The 24,565-nt window shown below is 40.6% G+C and overlaps 1 protein-coding gene across 3 annotated transcripts in view; it reads right to left on the bottom strand.

The window, feature by feature from the left end:
* TTC7A (tetratricopeptide repeat domain 7A) overlaps positions 1–24,565 on the bottom strand; it is a 170,062-nt gene that overhangs the window by 59,072 nt on the left and 86,425 nt on the right. For all 3 annotated transcript variants that reach the window (XM_063390825.1, XM_063390826.1, XM_063390827.1), the window contains one exon: positions 2,315–2,431. In XM_063390825.1, coding sequence (XP_063246895.1) covers positions 2,315–2,431 — 117 coding nt within the window. The remainder of the gene's footprint in view (positions 1–2,314; positions 2,432–24,565) is intronic.

The following is a 24,565-nucleotide window of genomic DNA, read 5'->3' as shown; positions in this document are numbered from 1 at the left end:
CCTTGATGCAGCAGCCACCACCATGGAATCACTGTTCAGGCACATGCTCAAACACTGGCTCATACACTGTACTCCTACTCTAAAGACAGGTGAAGAGACTGGAAAATCCCAGGCTGAAAACCCAGTGTAACGCATTGTGCAGAACAGCCATTCCCAATGGGTTTGTTACCCCTGAGAAGGGCTGAAAATTAACTACCCTTTAAAAGCTGCAGTACAAAGCCTTCAGCCAAGAAAGCTTTTCAATGCACCATGGAAGGGATAGAAGTCAGATGATTTGCTTTCTACACACAGCACTGGAAAGGCTGACAGCAGGACAGCAGAACGTCTACTGCTCATGTTTTTGAAATGTAGTTGAGACAGTGGACAAATTGGTGACAAAAACGCTGAGTGGAACACTTGGTTGTGAGACTGCAGAGGCACCAGTTTGTCAGAGAGAAGACAGGAGACTTGAACAGGGCATATGAATAGGTGCTGGGATAAAATATTGGGCCCTGAAAGACTTTTTAGTCTGTCAGAGTCACAGTAAGATTGCAAAGCCAGGAAACAGGCCAGACAAATGCTATTGAAGTGCAATTTAATTGTGTAAGCAATTATCTACTGATTGAACCAGTAACGAGTACTGGGTGCAACAGCTCTCAACTTTGTGTAAATACAACCTTCTCTTTTGCAAGAGGCCCAAAAATGTCTTTGTCCAAGTCTCACTGATAAGAATTCCCCTCAAGTTCCTTTGCAAGCCCTACCCAGAATACTTTACATATTTGTTAGCTGATACTGCTGCAATTTGCTAAATACAAGGGGCTCCCTGGGTCACTGAATCCAGTCTAAATCTGCAGGTACCAAGCTGATTCTTGTTACCTTTCCAGTAGTACTTCTTAATAAAAAATACTTTGTGATGTATTTTTTGAGAAAGGAAAAAGAAAAGCCCTGCTGGGAATAGCAGTGAAATACATACTAGAGTTTTTTAAAAGCAAAGCAGTTTGTTTTGTTTAGGTTTCTATAGCTAAAGCTTATCAAAAGCCTCTAAAACTATCACATCTTGGGTTTTAAAGTGTAAGAGCCAAAGCACAGCTTGGGATCCAAATGCAGTCCAAATGGCTGAACTAGTTATTTGTCTGTTTTCCAATGTACTCTCTACAGTCTCAGGCTTGCAGCCCCCCCTTGCAAGAGCAAATCTTCTTCAGTCATCATTGTTCAGTGTGGATTTGATCAGCTTCATGAGGACTACCCATGGATATAAAGATTACTCATGTGAGAGGTACATGATTGAACCCTTAGCTAAAGATACTAAGGCCTAAGGAAATCAATGATTCAAGTCTGTAAGAGACCACTGCTGCTATGTAAATATCTTGATTTTTGTGTTTGGTTTGCTGCTTATTAGCTAAACCAACAAGAATTACTAATAACCCCTCAAGGACAACTTGCACATAGACATGCACCATTCTGTACATACACTTCTGGAGTTTGTAAAGCTTATGCAAATGCATACAGAAATTGGGGAACAACTCAGGCTACATCATCCTGCTGTCTTGACTGCTGCCATCAAGCATGTTGTCCTTCTCATCAAACACAATTCCTGTGGACATTATGGGCAAGGAAGATTGGTATAATATTCCCAAGACACTGTACACTGGTACCTTGAGTAGGGCAATATCCTAAGGGTGTGGGAAGGAAGAAAACTCAACTCAATATCTTCCACACGTTCTGAACGTCGCCTTCCAGGGGGGCAGCAGATGAAAGGGAGGAAACATGGAACGTAGCATTGTGTGAATGCAGATTTACCAGGACAAGGGAAGGGAGAAAGGTGCCACAACCTTGCTTTCTTTCCTTGCCCAGTTAGCACCAGGCTGTGCAACCAGTGGGCAACTACAGCATATGAGTTTGGCATGGTGCCTTTCCTTGGCTTACTCCCTTCAGGACCGTGTCACCCCCACACACTCCTGAGTGGTGCCAACTACTGCAGACTGTGAACAATACCTGATGAAAGCTCAGCATTATTGGGGAGAAAGAAAATCTGCCCTCCATTCTGGACATCCAAAAATGGATAGAGATGTTTAGACATTTGGTTCAGAAACTTGTGGTTCAAACTGCTTCTTCAATATTAAAACATTGAGGTTTTGGGTTTGTTGTTTGTTTTGTTTTTTAACAATGGCTATTAAAATCTTCCTTTTTCATATAATCACTGCTAGAATGTTACAGATCTTTTAAACAGTACTGTTTGTCACCCTTGCAAAGTAACTCAAGCATCTAGAAAATTTAAAAAGATAACCACATTGCCAATAACAAGTCCAAACTTGCTACAGCAGAGAAAGCCTACCTGTGCTGTAAAACATTGTATACCATCTGCCACATCTGCAACATATGTCTGCATGTCACCAGAGCTTCTTCAGGTCCTTTATGTATCCATTCCAGTTTTACTTTGGTGAAGAGTAAGCTGCAAGATGAAAAAGAATAACTCCTATTTTATTGGCATCTCATAAAAGTAGAGAATCAGTATCACTCCAGCAAGATCCTGGCAGGCAGCATTTTTACTTGCTTTGTTATGTGCAGCAATAAAAGAAAACACTGTAGCACAAAACATTTCATTTGGCTCAACTTTGATTCCCCACAAGGAGATGAGAGGATTAACAATATTCCTCAGCTGCAGTCAAATTTGCGTCACAAAGCTGGCAGGACAGTGTTAAAAGCAAAGCATTGCAAAGCTAACAAGGTGAAACATACACTGAATTTCATTTTATTTTGGACAGTATTAAAAACAGGAGAAAAAAGAATTGCCATAATACACACTCCTAGGCTGTTTTCTTAGTCTGGCATCTTCTTATAGCACTGGCTTATATAATAAATTTCAGACAAAAAACCCCAGCACACTTAACATACACAGATAATTATGTAATGCCTCACAGGAAGGAAAGGCTTTTTCTTAACCCCAGCTGGGAATCATCTTATGCCCCTAGGCAAGACAGCTGACAGCCTTGTACATTCTTGTTCTAGGTAGTATAACTGCTGCTACTATTCTTAAACCTGGAAAAGACATACTTACACAGACCACTGGAATTCAGCAGAATTGGGTCACGCAGAGGTTAGAAGACAGATTTGGCAATGACACAACCTACCACTTGCTGCCAGCATGGCTTTTAACACCATCCTTCATTACACCCATTTTATCTTAATTGTGAGGATGCTTTAATTTATTTCTTTTATATTAACGCAAACTTACTTTTCTGTTTTAAATGTTTTTGTAAAGTCCAACATCAACACAATTTTAATTCACTTGATGTGGCTAGCAATTAATCCACTGGAAACACGTATGTGTTCATACATGCATACAACAGCTGAATGTTAAAAATCCTAAAAACAGTTTTGTGAATGTGACCTGCAGCCTTCTAAGGAATCCAAGCTACTTCAGAAAGAGACAAGAGCAACTGCATATACAATGTTAGAGAAGAATTTGCAGCTCAGTAAGAGATCCTTCACTTGGAATAATTAGAACTCTAGTGCCAAGACTGTGTGGTGAACATCTACAGGAATGTGCTAAAATGGCAGCTCCACTTGGCGCTAACAAACATTAGGGGGGACATTTTTGGTTTGGATTTCTAGGTTGGTTGGTTGGGTTTTCTTTGGGGGATGGGGATGATAGTGACCAAAATGTAGTCCAACTGTATCAACTGCTATAGTGAAGACTGCTTATGGCTGCTGTTACAATTAGACCTTGTAGAACAAGCATTCAACTGAGTTTCTCACATACAATATTTGACTAGGAAAGGCAGATCAAGATTCATAATCAAGGGAATTTGTCTTTACCCTTTACTATTACATACCTACTCTATATCTTTGATTTTCTTGTTACTGGTGTGAGCAAAACAAATACTGGTAAGAACATCATCTTCTCTTAGAGATGCTGATCCCCTAACTGAGAGGAAATGCTTTTACGATTCAGGCATTTGAGGCTAAAACACAGACTGATCAAATTTTTTCTGGGACAAAGATGTAACAGTGGATGGATGCACTGTTAATAAAAATAAGTCTGAATCCAAAGGAGTGGTTAGCAATGGAACTGGCCAGTGATGCCTGCTGCTCTATAGTCCCAGTGAACTGGGCTCATAAGAACAAAGCTTGTTTCCATACAACAGAATATAGAATCAGTCACTTGGGTATAAGGAATACCTATCACACTACAAAGATGGGAATTTATATCCTGGAGTGCCATGGTATTAAAAAAGACATGACGTTCCTGAGCAACAATGCAGTTAAAAGGTCAAACAACCCTTAGCATCCATAGAAATGTAATCAGGTAGGAGCTGGAAGACATGGCTGTTCTTGATCAGAGCATCAGCAGGACACTTATTACAATCCTGTTTCCAGTTCTTGCTCTTTGATTCCAGAAGATGACTAACAATGGGATATGGTTCAGAAAATGGTTATGCAAGCGATGAGGGCTAGAAAAATGTAGAGGCTTTCATCAGAGGCTTGAGAAGCTCAGTTTATTTGCTTTAACCAAGAAGCAGCAAAGAGATTGTTTTGCCCCAGCCTGCAAGCATCTACATGAAGTGTCTCATTGTGAGTCTTTGATGTAAAAGAAAAGATACAGAGAATCTAAGAATTTGTTGGAAGCTGAAACTAGTCAAATGGAAATTTATAAGTAAATGCATTCACATAACTATCAAGGAAAATAATCTTTGCAGCAACTACCTTGTGTGAACAGTAAATTCTGTAGTCATTAAAGCCTTTTCAGCAAAGCAGGATAACATCTGGAAAGCAATGGTAGTGCACAAATAAAAGCTGTGGGTTTGATGCATAAGCTCATGAGTGAGTTTCTTTGGGCTGTACTGTGCAGAGGGGTGAGACTGCATCACCTTTCTTCCGGAAGCTACACCATTAAAATATTCTTCGATTCCCAGAAGTGAGCACATTGAACAATCTATGCTATTTTAAGCATACAGAATAGTTTTTAAACCACTACACACTTTCAGAATGAAAGACCTTCTAAAGCACTGTACAACCCTCCTTGCAGCAGAAGAACGGTGGTCAAGAAGATGAAGGCCCAGAGAGCAGTTGTATTACATCCCAGAATAACACCACACTTCTCAACACAGTGAGTTACCACTCAGCATTAATTAAATAGAAGAACCTATTAACAGTCAAACTCCTGGACAGGAGGATTATATTAAAGGCTCCTTCTCCTTTTTACATTAGTAAGGACATAGATGGCTTATCAGCAGGCAAATAAAATCACTACATAATATCTTTATACATTGCAGTTAAACATTCAAAAGACAAAGCAAGCATTTCATCGCTCTCCTGTTTGCTGCTTAAAGCAAATTGATGTCAACTGCTCTGGATGAAGACACAATGTTCTATCTCAGGAGAGAGAACAACTAATGAAACCAGGGGAAAAACAAGTGTCTCACAAAAACATAATGAAGCCTCAGCACAATACTATCACGAGTTGCAAGGCACAGGCACACGACAGGATCTTGGAGATACCATGCCCTACTAGCTGTTGTGGCAATTCACTTTGGGAATAGTGTTATCCATGATATTGTGTAGTCTCATAATGAAACTAATCAAAAGACAAATGGGAAGAATGTAAGAAGCAAAAGGAATCAAACCATACCAGTGGCAGTAGTAAACAATGCAATTAAACATGATAACTAAAAGGTGGAAATACAATCATGGTATCAGGCTACATGTGCTATATGGTGTTAGTATTTCTCAGTTTCTAATATGCTTTGTAAGCGTGAAACAGGATAATACATAGAGAAAACAGTGAAGTATTATCAGTTATATCAAGCTTATAATTTTATTACTGAGCAAGCACTATTGCTACTCATAAATCTAATGAGTATTGTGTCCTATCAGTGTCTGTGCACAATTTCAGGGGCATAAATAAAAATTACTTACACACAGATCTCATCTTATTGTATTTCTTATATTTGTATAATTTGTATGATGCTTGTAATATTAAGCAGTGTAGACTTTTAAAAATATTCAACATATAAAAATAGCCCCAAGATTATCAATATAGTAATTGGTAATTCTATTAGCCTATGAATATTAAAACGGATTTGGGCTAAAGCAAGTATATAAATTGCTACTACATAAGCATAGGAAAACAGAGCAAAAAAATCCACAAATCATTCTTGTAATGTGTATGATTTCAGAGACAGTAGCAATGGAAAATAACCAGTACTTAGTCTTGATACAGGACTCTAAGCTCCCTCTCAGAAGAGGTTTTCTTTTGTGGTGCATGTGGACAGTATGCAAAGGCCTTTTTTCTATAATGGAACATGAGGTTACTGCCACAAGCAAACACACCCATCTCTCACTCTATTACATTAACTCTGGCAAATTAAAATCTGGACACAGTCGAATTGGTGAGACCTTAAGTTCTGAAAATTCAAAATTAATTCAAAATGAGGTTTCCCAAGTATCAAAACATCAATAGTATAAATTACCATATCACTCTAATATGTCACACCTTGATAAAAAAGGTAGAGACTGGAATCTTGGAAGACCTACAAAAAATTTCAGAAGCAAGCTACATTGGTTGATTTCAGAAGGCATTCAACACTTGTCTTCATGAAGACTGATGTCAGTTGCTTCTGCTCATGGTCTCAAGGTCTCAAGGTCTGGCCAAGCACACCTATCTAGCACTTCCAAGAGTCTTCTAATCCTACATGGCTAACTGCTCAGCTTTTAAGTTCTTTAATATTACCCATGAAGAAAAGAGGCAATTCTTTCCCATCCCCGAAAATTTAATTACTGAGGTTTAATAGCTAATATTTATTATCAGAAGATCTCACAAGTGCATATGTATACTATAAATGCTTATGAGCACATCTGTGCAAGTTGTAAGTTGCTGTGTATAGCAATAACCAGTTGATGACTTTATGGATGCTCTAGGACTTTATAAGATTTATTAATCAGGGAATCATTGAGATTTTTAAAACCTGCTTTAAAATGCAGTTCTTAGTATTAAATGTAGCCCTTGCACTACACATTTATACAGCATCACAGTGGGATCTGTGTCTTATCAGTTGACAAGCAGTAAATAACGCCAGTATTATATTAAACAATAACACCTTCCACTCATTTCAAGGTTGAGAGACTAAATTAGGACTAATGAGTATTATGTAGTCATTTGTCTGTATATTTTGCCTTTCACTGTCTGTTTAAAACCCCTCCAATTTTTGAGAGCTTGTCAGCAGCCTCTCAAAGATCTACATGTCTTCAAGCTTTACCAGATCAGTGCTGTCATTCCCAATAGTCTGTCATTATTTACCCAGATTTGTCTACCTACACACACAGCTGCTGGGCTATTTTGGATTCTGAGTGCAAAGGAAACAAAACAAACCACCAGAACCTGCAGCAATGTATCCTAATTCACCAGACAATTGTGTGTATTAGCATGAAGCTGCTGACCCTCTCCAGCTAACACGTGTGCTTTGTTCCTCTGTTCAAGGACGGGATGCGTGTGCCTGCTGGTTTGTACAGACATTTGCTCGGAGATGGAAACCAGTGACAGCCCCAAGAGCAGCACACGCAATTTGAGTGTCTGGGGGATGGGGTGTGGAGCAGCAAAGTGCCACTGAACAGTGGAGACCAGCTCACCCTACTACCTCTCTGAGTCCAGATGCATATTCCACACCAGAGACAATGAAAAGCAGGGGACTGCCACAATCTGGGCGAGTGGAGGACTCAAGTACGCCCTCTGACAAACTGCGAGGTGTGGATTCCAATCCCTGACACTTTGCTCCTCTTGAAGCAGTTTCTTCTCCTTTAAGGTAATGGATACAAAAGCAGGATACAGGTGAATACAGGACGCAAACTGATCTGACAGAGCTGGAAAGAGGATGAAAGAGACAAGAAAGATGATCAAAGTTTTGGAACGCTTTTGATATACAGAGATAGTAAAAAGACTTCTCAGCCTGGAAAAGGGGCTGAGAAAGGAGATGACAGATTTATAAAATCATTACCAGCACGAGGAAGATCAGGAAGTCAAAGCAATCTGTGTTGTTTCAATGAAAGAAAGAATATCCAATAAAGCAATCAAACTTTAAAATGGATTTAAAATGAGCAAACAAAGTGCTTTTTCATACAACACAAAAGTGAAGTGCAAAACCCATTGCTGCAGGATATTCTGGAGCAGACACAAATATGTTCCAAAAGGGATTAGATAAATTCACAGATGACAGGCCCATCAGGGGCATTAAAGACAATCTAATGCAACCTCTGGCTCCAAAAGCCTCTGAGCCAATCTGCTGACAGAAGCAGGGATCACATATGAGGGACAGGATCATCCTACTGCTAGCTTTCTGTATGCTTTTCCCTGTGCATTCACCAGATGCCCTGCTGAAGCCAGACAAGCCCTTAGTTTGATCAAGAATGGCCACTTTTACATTTTGATACGGCAAGAACATGACTGCAACCCATGTTCTTTTTATAACCCAGACTGTCTAGTCTTGTTTTATCTGTCAGTGGAACTGTAGTATCTGCACAGAAAATCAGTTACTCAGTTTCCCAGTTATTGAGTTTAGCTTGAGTGGTGAGTCACCTAAACAAGGTAATTAGATAATGGATACTCTTTCACCATAACTGTTATGGTTTCATTACCCTTCCTACAACACCTACTAATGCCCTAGTCAAATTATGAATAAGAAAAAAAGAAGACAAAATTGGGGAGCTGCTTTTAATCTCCTGTATTTTTGTTGATAGAATCAACATCAAAGTTTCTGTCTTCTCAAATAACTCTGCTTCTTCCAGTCTCCTGACATTTAAGGGCACATTCTCTAGTTAAATTAATGCCAGCAACTCTGACTGCAACCTCCTTTTATAACTTCATGCTGTGGCATGTTATCTATCACTTTCCCAACAAAAATAAATTGATCATATACTTTTACAGACACATAGTCCTAATTTTTATGGCTCCCTGCCCAGTTAGCCCCCAATATGAACAAAAAAATAAAACCAAGAAATCTGTCACCATGCCTAAAGAATTACTGACTTCATCTTCCTAACCCAGGGAAACTAGCTAACTCAGAGCTGTTCTTTTTGAGAACGCCCTGCTCTGAGACCAGTCCTGCACAACAACAGCAATTCAGCTAATGTTGGTCCACAAACAATGACAGCACAGGGTGACAACAACTTCCAGGGTGGTAGATTCTAGGCTATTTAAAAATTACACAACAGAGACAATCTGCTATGCTCAGCCTCTTGGCACAAGGCACCTAGAAGGGTCTTGCTTATAGAGAAGGAGGGAAACACAAAAAGAGGTGATCAGGAAGGCCAAGATGGCAGCTGAAACTGTAGGAGACTGCAAAGCAACAGCAAGGGAGCAGCCACTGGTATGGCTCAAGCTCTGGATGTTTTTTCTTGGACTGCCTCCTCCTGCAAGCTGCACCTGATGGCAAAGGGCCTCCTGCCTGTCAGGTGAAGGTCCTGTCCATGGCCTATGCTGCATAACTCTGCACAGACCCAAATGCCTCTTCCCAAGACAAACGTGTGCAGCCAGTCCAGCAACTCCTTGCACTTATTTCAGCATTCAGGTCCATCAGATTCACTTCAGATACAGAGAACTAATATGATACTATGTATATTTATGTGGTCCATTCAGAAAGTGCCCCTTACATCTAAAGGGCATCTTGCAACAAGCCTCCTGTACCTGCTAAAACCTGGCTGGTTGGCACTTGAAGGAAAAGCAACAATTAACTAATAGTCTGGAAAAAGCAAGCTGATTTGCTTGGAAAGAAAAAAAAAACAACAGACACTGAAATTCTTCTTTATCTTCACTTGTCTTCAGTATCAAGCCAGATCTAGTCATACGCAAGAAAAGAAGGCAAAAAAAACTGGGTGATAAGAATTATTGGCTGCGTTCCTTTTACTTAAGTAATTACTTTTGAATGCCAGACTTGTGGTATTTTGCTTTTTATTACGAATGTAGGAAGCAAATTGATAGCGGAGCTGATAAAAATGCTTGTCTCACCCAGTTACATAGAATCCTTTGGGTGATACACCTGAAAGAGTTTTTATCTTCCTCTCACCCTGACAAGGAATTGCCAACAAAACAATTTTGTACTATCACAAATCATCTGTATTTCAGTCCATATCTTGCCTGAATAAAAACACAAAAATAATTTTCACAGTTTAAAGTTTTACAGCAAAACCTGAGGGAAAGTTCCCAGTTTTTCTACGAAGTGTGTTCACATCAAATTTTATTTGCAATATAAAAATAGGTATCCTTTGTAAGAACAGTGCGTTAAATTGTACCTTGTAACACTTCAGAAGATGTTAAACTGAAGTTTACTCTGCAAGTCTCCTGCAACATTGTTTTGTGAATTTTTTCTTCTCTGACAGACTCCACCTATAAGGAATATTCTCCATTGTGCTGGACATTGTTATGAAGACATTTGAAAACCAGAGCCAGGTCTTGGGCACTCAAGGCTAGGAGCTTGGGGTTCCACCTCCTATTTAATTTCAACCATGAATTCAGTAGGAGTTCAATGCATAGCTTCTCCACCCAGCAGACCCAAGCCCTGCCACTTGAACTCCGGTGACTCAGTGGTGCAGAATCTCATTTTTGGGTGGCAACAGACACCTATGTGGCAATGCACAAATGTCAGTGCGGTCTCAGAGGTGCTCTGGGAACACAGTCCACTGTATTCCACCCATGGGGCAGTGTGCCAAATATCCTACAGCTGGGGCTGGGAACCTTGGAGAGCCATGCTCCACGCTCTGCTGTCTCTCATGGCTTCCTGGCCAGTTTTGGGCAAGTTGATCCAGGCTGCTGTGATTTAACTCTTCCAAATGCAGAGCAGATAACAGGAACGACCTTTGCAAAGCATTTGGAGAACTAGGGCCTTCACCATCGCCTGTCCCATATCCTTTACATTTAATCTCTTAATACGGGTGGCTCTCAACTTCAGAGTTATTTGTGGACAGGAAGGAAAGCAGGTTGAGTTCTTCTGTAACTGACATCACTTTCAAAACATTTTCTCATCAGCTGGGCCTGATTCTTCAGAATTTCATCAGATGTGCCCCCTGAATAAATTCAGCCAGCCCTGATTAAATAGGAATTCATTTGGAAGGGCAGAGCTGGGAACTATCATGCTGCCGCAACCACTGGAACAAGTCTTGATTTACAGAAACCAGAGGAAACCAAGACTAGGGTCTCTGACTGCTGAGCAGAGATCCTCCCAGACAACAAAAGAGCATTAACAGACTAAGCTGAGTATTTAATGTGCTGCCAATACTTTCTATCCCCAAAGACTGCAGAACTGGATGTGTCACTTACACTTCCAAATTCTTGTACTTTTCATAAAAACTTCTATTATGTATAGTTTAGGCCGCTTTTAGAGGAAAGGATACCAGAACTCTGGATCATAAAGTAACACTCGACATCAACCTCCAAGTCACTTCATTGTGCAACCAATAACATAGCTTCCTTTTGGAAATGTATGTCTGAATCCCAATCCATGTATTTAAAACAGAGTGAAATTTCTCCTAATTAATCTAGTGTCAAGGTAATAGAAAAGTGATACTTGTGTTATGGATGAATAAATTATGCAACAAAATACAGTAAAGCAGAATCCCATAAAGGATTAATAAAGCATTTCTACCCAACTTGACATATTTATGAAATCTTGGATGTTACTGATACTTGGAGCCAACACTCTGAAACTGCATCATGCTCCCACTGTATTAGTAAATTAGAACCGCACAAAATTTGGCTTTGCTGTATAAACAATAGGCATAAAATAAACTCTTCTTTTTCAAACTGCATTATACAATGTTGGTAAACAGACCTCACTCTTTTCATGATTTTAATCTGGAGCAATATAATTTATGCCACCTTGGCACTGCCACAGTAACATAAGAGGTCTTCATCTTTAAGCATGAGTCCTGCTGACGTCAACAAGAAACCAATTATTCCTCTCCTTAAAACTTAGCGTGTGCTTAAGAACCTTGGTAGATCCAGCACTTCATGAAGAGAATGATCTATAAAATTCTCTCTTAACCGCTTAACTTTGCAGAGGACAAAGTATTAACATGAGTAACACAAGAAGGGCCAGAGTCTGCCGATATTTAGCGCACACTGCATGTCTCAGCACAGCGTAAAAGGAGGAAATCAGTTGACCATCAGTCAAACACCACTGAATTTCACCACAGAATACTGGTTCTGCGGCACATGTGGGCATGTTTCAACCTAGGTTCTGGCTAAGACAACCCACCATATACTTATGACATCTGAGAGGCAGTGCTTTTTAAAAGATGAACTTGTTCTGCAAGATATGAAGGAGCAAGTTTATATGCCAGCCTGAAAAAATATAGGGAAACACATGGTTAAAAGGTGGAAGAAGTGACAGAAATGAAGACAGACAAAAGCTCCTTCATTTCTGAAAAAAACCCTAACAAAAACAAGCCTCCAAAACAACCTGCAAAAAAACCCAAACCCCAAACTAACCCGCAGTATCTAGAACAAACCCGCATTTTGGTAAGTAGACAGAAACTGCTGGCTCCATCAAAGAAAATTCCAGAGAAAGAAATGGCTATTTTGCTGCCATCAGGAATCGTATGTGTCTAGGCAAAAGCAAAACCACAATGTAACTGCAGCCTGTGTCAGCACCAGCTGAACGAGGAACAGCAGTGCAGGAAGACACAGGAGCATGTAGTGCAGGAAGAGCAGCAGGAAGACATGGGAGCATGACCTTTAATGCAGAGCTAGGGACCAGCATACAGACTCAGGTCAGTACTTCAACCAATGTGCTGAAGACCAGCTACTGCAGCTTCACCCAGTCCTTCACTGGCACATTTGAGCTGACCTAGCAAAACCTGTGCTACCATCAGGCTCAACACAGCACACTGGCTTAGAAAAATCAGGCAGACAAATCTCTATTCATGGTAGTGCTGGGTTGCATTTTCACCACAGAGAGTGCTTTGAAGGTGCAGTAAATTTCCTTATAAAGTTCTTAGTTTATAGTTCTTTTTTCTTGTGTACAAAGCTAATTGCAGAGTCAGGATTTGTAACTCTCAACCCCTGTCAGGTTTGACACCATGCAGATTGGCTTTGGCAATGTGGCACTTCTTGTCATGTTGTTGCCTCCCCCTCAGTAAAGATTTCCCACAGATCTCAGGCCAGACAGCTGAACTGATACTGTGATAGATCTCTTTAACCATGATTCTGAGATAAAAACTCAGAATATAGCCATGAACAGCTGGATTTATTTCCAGCCATTTTCTTCCTAGTAATTTCCCAACTACACACATCAACCCAAGGACACGGCTGCTTTACAGAACTCAGTTCCACAGCTTGCACCCTTGACTACTATTCCAGTATCAGGTTTTCCCAGCAGAAAGCTGTGCACAGTTCAGCTGAACATGAACATAATTCAGGATCTTGCAGGCTGTATTTAAACGTGAAGTTTTATTCCTTAGCTTTGCTGTGAATTTGAACTGCACTGTTGCATATATGCCTCCAGCAGGTACACCTTACACTGTACAAGTAAGCTGAGTCACTGCTCACGAGTAACGATCAGCAGTCTCAACCTGTCAGAGAGACCTAACACATTTCAGCCAGAATTGCCAACAAAAAATGAAACCCTTGAGAGAAAGGTGAGAAATATATGTGCATAGTAAAAAAATAAAAAAACCCAACAACAACAAACCAAAACAAATCAAAAGCAAAAAGAATCCACGACAGATTGGACCTAAAATCAGATTAATGGATTACTTTTCTGCAATATAGTACACCCCAGTGTGACAGGTCTTCCAGATGTGCAGAGAGAAGATGACACAATTTTATACATATAAAGCACTGCATATGTGATTAGAGAAAATCCTTTGAGAAAACATGCATAGTAATTACATTTTAAACATTCAAAAATACTTGGCCTTTTTTCAACAACAGCCTGAGAAAACACCTTATTGTAAAACTGCAAATACAATTTAAAGGCTGGCTGGAATTAACCAGGTCTGACTGCTGAAATACAGGTTTCATTTTACAGCACAGTGCACGTGACAGGATTACTGGTTTTTAGTTTACTTTTGTGTTCTTCACCCACCCACAGAAGGCGGGTTCTTTTTGAGACACAGTCCAGCACTTAGCAACCACTGACCTTTACAATTTTTACACAACAGTGCTTTTAAAACTGAACTCTGTTCCAAAATTTAGAACTAACAGCTGTAATGAAACAGGTAAAAAGAACTAAACATTCAGAGTGTGACAGTGAAGGCAATCAGCTCTGTTCAACTGAAATGAACGGATTTTTGTCTTCTTAAACTAGCTGAGGATCTGGCACTGAAGCCTCAAGTCAGAAAAGCTCAGGCACAGTTAAAGCTCAGCTTTAGCTCCCTAGAAATGAGCATGCATCAGATAAACAAAGAAATGAAGTGCAGCATTAATGCAGTTTGATCAGCTTGTATCAGCTGACTCCTTACTTTATGCCCTTAAATAAATGATTCCTTTGGAGAATTCTAGCCTTCCATACATCCAGAAGGATTCTGCAACCGAAAAAAAAGAAGGGGACAGAAGTGATGATGCATAGCAAGCTCCAGCCTTTCCTATAGAAGAGTTCTATGTTTCTCTTCTCCTGTGTGGAGAGAAAGCCCATGCAGAAATGCCCAGCTTGCATGGGCTGCCAGTGCTGCATGGAGCAGCCCTGCAGCACAGCAGCCTGAGGCCACACTGTGCACTCAACATCCCAGCCAAGGAGAGGGACAGAAAGAGGCTGGACTGAACTCACTGAAATCTGAACACAATGAAATCTCCATGTTTACCCAGTGTTACATATCCTGTTAACTCAGTGCAGAGCTCTCTGCACAGTAAGAGATCAGAGCACACTAGAATAAATCAGAAGACTATATTTATAATCTGTGTCTTCTGATAAGTTAGCAGCATGTACCAGTTTTTTCTTGAAGTAAATCTGAAGGGGAAGAACAGATATCAACCTAAAAGCATTAAGAATATTATAACTGTTCTGTTTACCGTTTGCCACTAGGCATAAAAGCCACTTTGCATTTATGTATGCCTTTTTTTTCCTTTTTAAAAGCCCACCATGCAAACCAGCTGCAATTCAGAGCTCACAATCCAATTTCTGTTTCTTCTCTTTTCTAAGCCAATATATCCAAAACACAACTATAGGGCTCTTCTCCATTCACACCACACTGAGGGCATTGTATTCTCATTAATATGTCCACACCTTCCTTAAGTACCTCACTGAAAGGATATCCAAGAGCCACTGTGCAGGACTCAGTACTCCAAGGCAACTGAAAGTGCTCAGGCTCTCTGCTGACCTCATTGACAGTTTTTCCCCCAGAAAGCTTAACAGGACCTGTCATTATGTATGTGATATATCCTATCACAATTAATTCCCTCAAGGGAATGACATCCAGAAGAAGCATGGTTCAAATATATAGCACACACCAGAAATTTGACATTTTGAAACAGACTACCAACACCAAGATGCATCCATGGAAGAGCTGATATTTTTATTTTCTTTGACTGTAGATATATGGCATAAACTAGATCTTGTCATAAAAAGACTAGCTTAAAAACTGTTGAACCATACAGATAAAAATCAGTGTTCTTTGCTCTTGAACAGATTTGATTTAATTTGTGAGAAATCCAGAAGGTGTTTAAAATTACCACGTGCCATTTAATATATGATGAAGTAAGAGCTTCCTTCAGCCTCAGTGGGAAAGATTCAGAGCTGTAATCCTTTTTCAAATAATTACCCTGTTCATCAGGCTTCAGCACAAGATGACTCCTAGATGAAGTAAAATGGCAAGACTGGCTATGAAAGCCTCAATATATACATATACCAAGCTGAATGGCACTGAGAACACTTTGCAAGTGTTTGTCAAGCCATGGGCCCAAATTGGGCTAAAATTAGAACTGAGAGCAAAGAGCAAGAGCATATGAAAGTATCAAGTCCATCTGCCATATAAAAGGGTCTTTGAAGACAAAAATGTAGGAAGGGTGGGCAGGTATGCTGACTGAATGAGGCAGCTATAGCAGGGAATTATTGGTTTCACACACACAGCCTGTGGCTTTGCTCAGCCACGAGCTGCGCGGTGTGGCTGCCCAGAAAAGCGAAACCACATGTAGAAAAGGGAAAGTTAGTGACTGACAGAAAGCGCTAGGATAGCTTACTGCTACCCTGCCTCAGGAGGCATGCACAAGTATCTGGCTTGCACAGTTCCAGGACACTGCAACTGTATCCTTACCCAGGATAACTGCAGTGTTTGCTACCCACAGGTCAAGAATATCCTGCATCAGCTTGCATGAATGATTCTTTCCACCATAAATGGCAACATAAAACCCAACATGCTGAGGAAGGAGTACTGCAAATTACATCCTTAAGGCCAATTCCCATACAGAGTATTCAGAACAACACTCAATAAACTTCTTGGACATCTTTTTCCTGGAGGCCCTTGAGACATCAGTTAAAGTAGAGACATGTGAGTTGCAGTGCACCTTTAGCATAAACGAGACAGAGAAGGAATTAATTTGGAGAAACATCAGCTCTGCTGGAAGCTGACAGATTTCTAATGCATCAGATTTGTGACTACTTATGGCATTACTAATTTTTTTTCTCTGTGTTTTTCTTCCATTTCTTCCTTATTTATAATGAGGTTCTACAGTGGCGACATTTGGCAGATTTGACAGAGATACTGGCTTTGTCATTAAATTTTCCCCAATCTCTTTCTCCTCCTGATGTAGGCCAAGATCACAGCTCTATCTGCCAGGTCTCTCCAGGTACAAGTTTATTTTTCATGTAATATCTGCCATTCAGTCAGCGTCAATGCAGAGTTTTTCATGTGATTCCAGCTACCCAGTTTCATTTCTCCACTGAAACTAAAAAATAATGTGATGTGCTTGACTGACCCAAATCTGCTGAAGTCTGCTTCAGTAATCCCTGCAGATCTATGTACTTCAGATTGCCATCTCTTCTTTGCTGTTTCCAGTGGATACAAATTCTGGTACTTATGTTCAGGACTACAACCAATGGACAACTGAAGCCTCAAGTACAAAAATACCACTTTTGCAAAGCCACTGCATTACAACCACCACGGAGTATATAATGCCCAAGTCCATAAAGGCTACCATGGAGATTCTATTTAAGCTGTAAAACCCATCATCTACTTGGTTTGCTCCGTAACACAGCTCTATAGGAGTTAACCCAGTAAAGACCACCCTGAGAAATGGATTAAATCACTGAAACATTTTGCCTCCATGTAAGCTGTGTGCTCCCTCTTGTTAAAGCAGCTAATTGCACTGACAGGGCAGCCTGATGTGGCTTGGTACAGCTCCATCCCAATTAAAGACACCACATTCCACTGTGGGCAGCATCTGCAGCAGCACATCGAGGCTCTGCTCACATACACAGTCCCTCCCTGGATAAACAACGCAATTGTGAGACTCCCTGCACAAGTGTGAAAAACCAGCCAGGGCACTGGACTCATCTCTTCCTCTCCTCTCGCACGGGCAGGGCATCAGGACACATCCACTTGTCAAATTTTTCTTTTGCTGCCATAAATAAAAGTTAAACTTACCTTGTCAAATGAGTCATTCCATGGTTTATTTTTGCTACTCAGGAAGTAGGCCCAAATTACAGGAGTGGAAGAAATACTATGACTGCTCTACATTGTCTCTCTGCTTGGATACTGAGACAATTTTTCTTGAGTTTTACAGTACAGACTAGTCCCCAAAACACCTATGAATACATTTTTTTAAGAGCATGGTGGACTGGCAGAAGGAGAAAGGGACTACCCTAAAAGCAGTGATTTCAGCATTTCAGGCCCTTGTACCCACAGAATGGAGCTACACCAACTGCTGTACTGCTATCTGTTTTCAACACAATCACCATCCTGCCAGGAACTGTGACCTACAGCTTCGGGGATTTTGTTCTAGAAAAACCCAAGGGATGACCTGTCCAATCCGCAGGCATTCGTTTTCGACCACTGATCACAAGAACACTTATGCAAAAGACACCATGCAGAAACTGCTGTACTACTAGAGCTGCTATATCACAACATAAAGTTAAATGTTCTTGGGAAAACAAAACAGTAGAATGAAGCCTGAAACTTACTGCCTGCATTAACTCATCTTATAATCAATTTATTAAAACAGAGAGAAAAGCAAAAGTTGAGTTCTTCATTAATAACCCTAACCAGAACAGTACAGCAGAGATAGAAAAGCCAGCCAGTTCTACTAATTTTAGAATGTTCTAAAATTATGGGATTTAGTGCTGTAGCTGATTTAAGGGAAGCAAAAAAACCCACCTTTCCAATTGTCAAATGAAAGAGGTAGATTAATTTATATATGGCCAGTTTCATTAACACTTTGAACTAAATTGCTTTTATTTTGAGCTTTTAAGATTACATTTGTCCCCTTAAGATTCAAACATTTTAATATCCATCCCATTCCTTGTTAGGACATCATTTTAAATGAAATGTAAAACCCAAGTCTTAATTAACTGAAGAATTAAGGAGCCTAAGTCACATTTCTCACACAGGTGCTAGCTTATACGATATGGTAAAACTCCAATTCTGTTCTCCATATTCCGCTTCTCTACAACCATCTTGTCAACTTCCATTTGCAGGTTATTCTTCCTAACTTCCCAGCCTAATCAGATGCATACAACTGGTCCCTGTTACACAGCCCTTCTACTCTCCCCCAGTCACAGCTACATGTCGCTGGTGTATGAATTGATTACAAAATGTTTGATGCACCACAAGGCTATTGGGAAACTCAGAGAGAGTATCATTGCAAGGACTCTGGAGCTGAAATAGTTTACTGCAGTTATACACCATCTACGAAACATGCTTTTGCAAAAGAACAGCTTTTTGCTCCCTGTCTGCTCTTGGAAAAACAACCTCTCACTATGCAGAAAAGGTGAACTACCCAATTTTCTCAGTTACAGGAACAGCCCCAAAAAACTACATAAAAGCTTCAGATGGATTTTTCTACCTTCCCTCAACTCCAAAGAACAGATTTTTGGCTTTCTTTTACTCTTATCACTTCTATTTTCCTCACCTTCATTTCTTTGCCTGGTGCTCCAAATACTCTGTCACCAAATGGCCAGAGAATTAGTAGGAGCTAATTGGCTAATGGCCTGTTGCCGAAAGAGGAAATACAGTGCAGCAACACATTTAGTTTTATTGGAGACTCATAATGTAAATGAGTGTTTCACAAGCCATTTAAACAGAAAGTTACCAAACTTTAGAAAAGACAATCCACAGACAATAGAAGAGAGGGTTAGGGATCACTTTAAAAAAATGACACTTCTTTAATTTATGAAGCCAGGATAAGGAAACTCACAGGCAGACTGTCCAAGCAATCACAGCTTTGGGGCCATTCCTGTGCTTTCAGCTTGCTTCAGCAAATGTCCAGCTTTCTTTAAAACACCTTTCTGCTTCTCATAAAACACCCGTTTGGCAACAGAAAAGCTCTCCACTGAAGTTTTACAAGACCTTTTTATTCATAGAATAACAATTCTTTCTGCTGTTATTTAACCAGACTGTCACTTTCAGGCGGGAATTTCTGTGGAAACCTAAGAAGTACCATTCCCTGGTTTCCAAGAGAGACGCATTCATTCCTGCAGGCCTTGCCGAGACCCACCCTTTCACTTTATCTCCAACATGTGCAGGTTTTGCCACTTGCAGCATCCCTCCTTCCCTTCCTTACTCATTCTGCTATGATTTGTTACACATGCAAATGAGCAGATAAGACAGAAACAAACAGTATGCATTTATATAGCCTTCACTTAAATGCCACAAACTGTCCTTTCCCAGGTGGTGTGCAGCTTCCTCCAGATTTGCATCCTCTGCACCATTCCTCCAGTGCAATCTGTCTCTGTTTGCTGCAGCCATCCCCTCTGCCAGAGCCACCAGCCCCCGGCAGTGCTGCTGCCATGTCCCCATGTACTGTCCCCACTGTCCCACTGGCAGCTGCTAACCCTGGCACCACATGGCTCGGCTCTGCCTGCCCCCTCCAGCCTTGACTCAGCAGGCTGCTTTTAGAAAACTTGCAGAAACTTATCTTCAGGACTTTTAACACACTGTCAAAACCTGTTTTAAATCAGCCAGTATTTCCAAAAGTGTTCAAGGTATAAAAAGCCCAACTGCATAATCCCCATTTCTTTAGGAAAACAAGTTAAAAAAGCAGGAATATAATTAGAACATTTCCATTTGAAGGCAAAAGGATCAAGTCCCTCTATACGGTTTAGGAAAAAAAACACTCCAGGAGCAAACTAATGAAAATTTCTAAATATGTTTCAAAATACAGTAGCAGCTATTCAAATAACATTGCACAAAACTGATAAATAAGCATATTTCAGGGACTTGATCAGGAACTGATGTCCTGCTCATTGGAAATGCTCCTTCACTAGCTGGAAACTTTGTTTTGTTACTATAGTTACTGTCACTACAAGTGGCCCTGACTAAGGCATGAAGTATTTGTTATATAAAACCTCAACGCAACTGCAGCCTTAAACTTCAGAAAGTACCAGCTCTGTGCCCAGTCCCTTTGCAAATTCTATTCCAAGCCCAAACTCAAAATGCTTTTGTGCCAAATAGGGCACACTCTTGAGCAGCAGTTTAACAGCACTATTTAAGTGCTGAAAACATAATCAACACTGTTCACAATACACACTACTGCTGTGAGGGAATTTATATGGACTGTGCACTGTGCAAGGGATCAGTGACTTCCTTCCTGGAAAATTAATGCTCTTAGCAGTGGCTGAGAGGTACAAGAGAAACTGGCAATCAACCTTAATAAAATTTGCTGACTGACCATTGAATTTGATGGGAAAAAATGCCTGGAGCCAGGAAGCGCACCATGTAGAAAACACATCCTGCAGCACTGCAATTTTTTTATTTCATTATTTTTTCATCAGCTTAGTTTGATGAGGTTTAACATCCATAAGAAAAAAATAAATATGCTCTCTTTCTTGGCCTTTAATATATTCTGGTTTCACATAATTTTCTTCTTGTTCTTGTGGGGGATATTTTCAGCTAGACAAACTGCTATTACGGATAATCTTGGAAAAGCAGCTTATGAGATCCCCAGTGAAAACAGGGAGATGACAGAACCTCACTTTTTAAGGTAGTCATCTGATGCTGATACTCCAGCACAATGTGCCAGTCTGCTTCAGGCCATCTGCACCATTCTCAGCTGTGCTTTTTTCCCTTACTTGGGTAGGGTAAACCAGTGTGGCTTCCCTTCTCTTCAGCTTGAAATCCAGACACTAAGCGTTTTCTTAAAAGGCCAACAGCCCACACAGAACCTGCCTGCCAGTGACTGTAAGCACTAAACAAGTGCCAAGGTCAGAAAATATATCCGCTTGTACACTTGCTTTCCTGCAGTAAGCATTGCTCAAGGTTTGGGTCAAGTCAATGATCAGGGATATTTCTACTAAAGCACTATTTAGTTAAATTCTGAAATGGCAGAGGTAGCCATTTATGCTATTTAGCTTAAGCTTTGAGCAATTTGAATGCTACAGAAGACTGCAAGAGAGTATCTTCTCTTTCCCTTCCACCCTCAGAGCTGACACCCTGTACTATTCTTAGTGTGGTGTTAATTTCAGAGTTCACACATGAGAGGAAGCATTTCGAATTTATTCATTCATTTGTGAGAACCTCTACAGGGCTTTGTCCTTAATGACTGAGCAACACTTTTTTTTTTTTTTTTCAGCTGTGACATTATTTCCAACCAGTCTTACAGCTTATTACAGCCTCATAAGTGCTTAAGGGCAAATCTGCCCTACCCTGTAAGAAACATGATTTCCTTAAGGTGCTGTTTGGATACAGAATTGCTTCATCGGTTCTACTCTATAATAACAGTGCTTGCAGTGACACCTAAAATCATGATTTCTGTCTCTTGTATGTCTGGCAACTAATCCTAGCCTAATGGCCTTGTCTATGTAGGCAAATAATGAGTACCTGCTGGAATACATAATTTGTGAGTATTGCTGCTACCTTTTTGTGGCACTGCAACTTTACACGGTACTGTTGCGTAGACTGTCTTAGAGAAAAAATAAATGATTGTTCAGCTACAATATTTTTTGTGCCCAGAATTCCCAGGTTCAGGGTTGCAAGTTGCTAAATCATATAAAATGAGACATTTGCTCTGCCATGTGCAGGGGTCAATTAAATGAGATCAGAAGTAGATACTGCCTTATCTAAAATACAGGTTTTGCATCAGGAGTTTGCAGCTCTAGATGGAAAAATGAGTAAAGTCTAAGCTAATATCTGATGAACATCAATTTAAAAAACCTTGCAAGGATTAGGCACGTTTTGAGCCAGTGAGGCATCTGAAGAAGTTCTTTTTTTCTTTTAAGACTAGGTTGACCTCTAGAACATCAAAAATCTGTACTAGAATTCCCTATACACTTTTGAGTGTTGCTATCACAGCTAATGAGTTGAATAAAATCCCTCTGCAGCAGCTTATTTAGATACTGTCCTTCACAGTATCATCACAGGGTTTAAATAATAAACTAACACTATAGAAGTTTTAACACATCTGTTTATAAATCACCCCAAAAATTAAGTTAAAGGGTAAGGGTAAGCCTTAAGTCAAGCTTGCTTGACTTGCTGTCTTCCTTTCCCAGTATATCAGTTGAACCTTTTAAAACAATGGCTTGATCCACATGCATTTTGCTTTTCCTTTTTTTTTTTCCCCAATTGGAAGAAATGTAATGGGGCTTTGCTCAAAAGCAGTCTTACACATGTGGGATAAAATCTGTTTGCCAAAACTAAGAAATACACCCTGTCTAGGGCAGTATGGAGAAGGGAAATAACACCAAGGACCACAGGCTTTCAAATGCAAGTTTTCCTGCCCTGCAAACCCAGATAGTGCACAACACACATTTGGACATGGTTATCCTGCAGGATCTCCCTTCCTCTTCCCCATGGGCATTTTGCACAGGATCCTGCCCCTGCTGTGGAAACCCTGAAGTTTGCAGGTGGCCAGTGAAGCAGCAGGCAATTGCTGGCTGCCACAGAAAAAGAAGCAACATAATTCCAGAGCTGCTAGTAGAGCAGGCTTCAATCCCTATTATATTTGAAAATCATCTGGTGTGAAGGCTCCAAAGAGCCCGTATATATTGAATCTTTTTTTTCCTTAAGTGGACTTGAAATACAAAAACCTTGTTTCAGTTGGCATTTCCAAACTGACAATGTGCAGCCTCTTGATTAAGATGGGACATAGTTTATACCCCTGGCAACAAAGAAGACTCCAGACATTTCCATCTGCTTTCACAGCAGAGCAATAAACAAGAAAATGTACCATCCAGTTTAGTTTCAGAAGAATGTTTTTCATCGAAAGATAATTTAGTATATGCAACCTGACTTTTACACATAAACGTATATGAAGTAGCACTAATTCACATAAGCACTCTGGATGCAAAGAAAACCAAACAAACCACAAATCCTTCCAAACAATAAACTCCCAATATTACTGTGCACAGCTTTCAACAAATCCCACTACAGAACAGCACTGTAGTAGGACTGCTCAAAGGCAGCCAAAGTCTCAGTGCTTCCCCTCTCAGGAGCCATTCTTTCTGGAGATGCAGGAAGAGAACAGATTTAAGCAATCCCACATAGATTAAAAATCCTCCAGGGGTGAGATCAGCACAGCTGGATGGCCACAACATGAACCACCCTAAATGAACACTGGCCCCATGCCACCTACCAGCAGCTTCCTGAGGTGCACATTACTGCTAGCTTTGTTTTAGCACAGTACATGGGACATCTAAGCTTGGAGACTACTCTGTGCAGGCCAGGAAAATCCCTGACACTGTTGCTCTCAAGGTCCTTGGCTGCTACCCAGTGCTAGTTACCACCAGTGCTTTGCCTGCTGTGCTGGAGCATCCTCACCTCTTTTCGAGGCCACACTGCCATCTGGCAAATCTCAGTTTTACTGATACCCTTGCTGCTGCTTTTTTAAGCTACCTCAAGTACTCACTCTCAACACCTGCCTTGCAAAAGTTCAGAGATCCAGGCTACTCAGTGCCCATCTGTCATTTCTGCATCTTTCTGGCAGGGAGCTCCACTCCTCCTGGTGAGGCACCTGGGGGTGGAAGATGCTGTGTATTCTTCTCCTCAAGTGGCAATCTGCAGTGCTGCATCACACTGGCCTCTCAAAGCACTTCTGCTGCAATGGTCTGTGCAGGGCTGCAGAAAACAAAGCTGCTCCTCACAGCTGTATTGTATCCCTTTGGTTCATTTCGGTTATGTCATTTCTACTGTGCACTACTGCACACTTAATCACTACTGAAATGCCAAGAGAAAGTTTTGCCTTTTTCTTCCCAACACAGAAAGTGCCCACATTTTGAAGAATCCTACAAAATGGCTGACTGATGAAACTCATGGGGCAGGAGGCAGGGCTTCCTCTTTCACTCAGCAACACAGTTCTCTGCCAATTGTTCATTGCACAGACTGCAGAGATATGGATATTCCCAGCTGGCTTCAGACCCCCACTGTACTACATACCCTGCCATCAATGGAGAGACATTGACCTTGTCCTGAGAAAATACAAGCAAAACTACAGGAAAATCTCAAGTCATCACAA

The sequence above is a fragment of the Prinia subflava genome, chromosome 2 (genome assembly GCF_021018805.1).
Source record: "Prinia subflava isolate CZ2003 ecotype Zambia chromosome 2, Cam_Psub_1.2, whole genome shotgun sequence".
Taxonomy (NCBI): Eukaryota; Metazoa; Chordata; class Aves; order Passeriformes; family Cisticolidae; genus Prinia; species Prinia subflava.
Note: the sequence above shows the minus strand (reverse complement) of the source record. Positions and strands in the feature narration are given on the sequence as shown.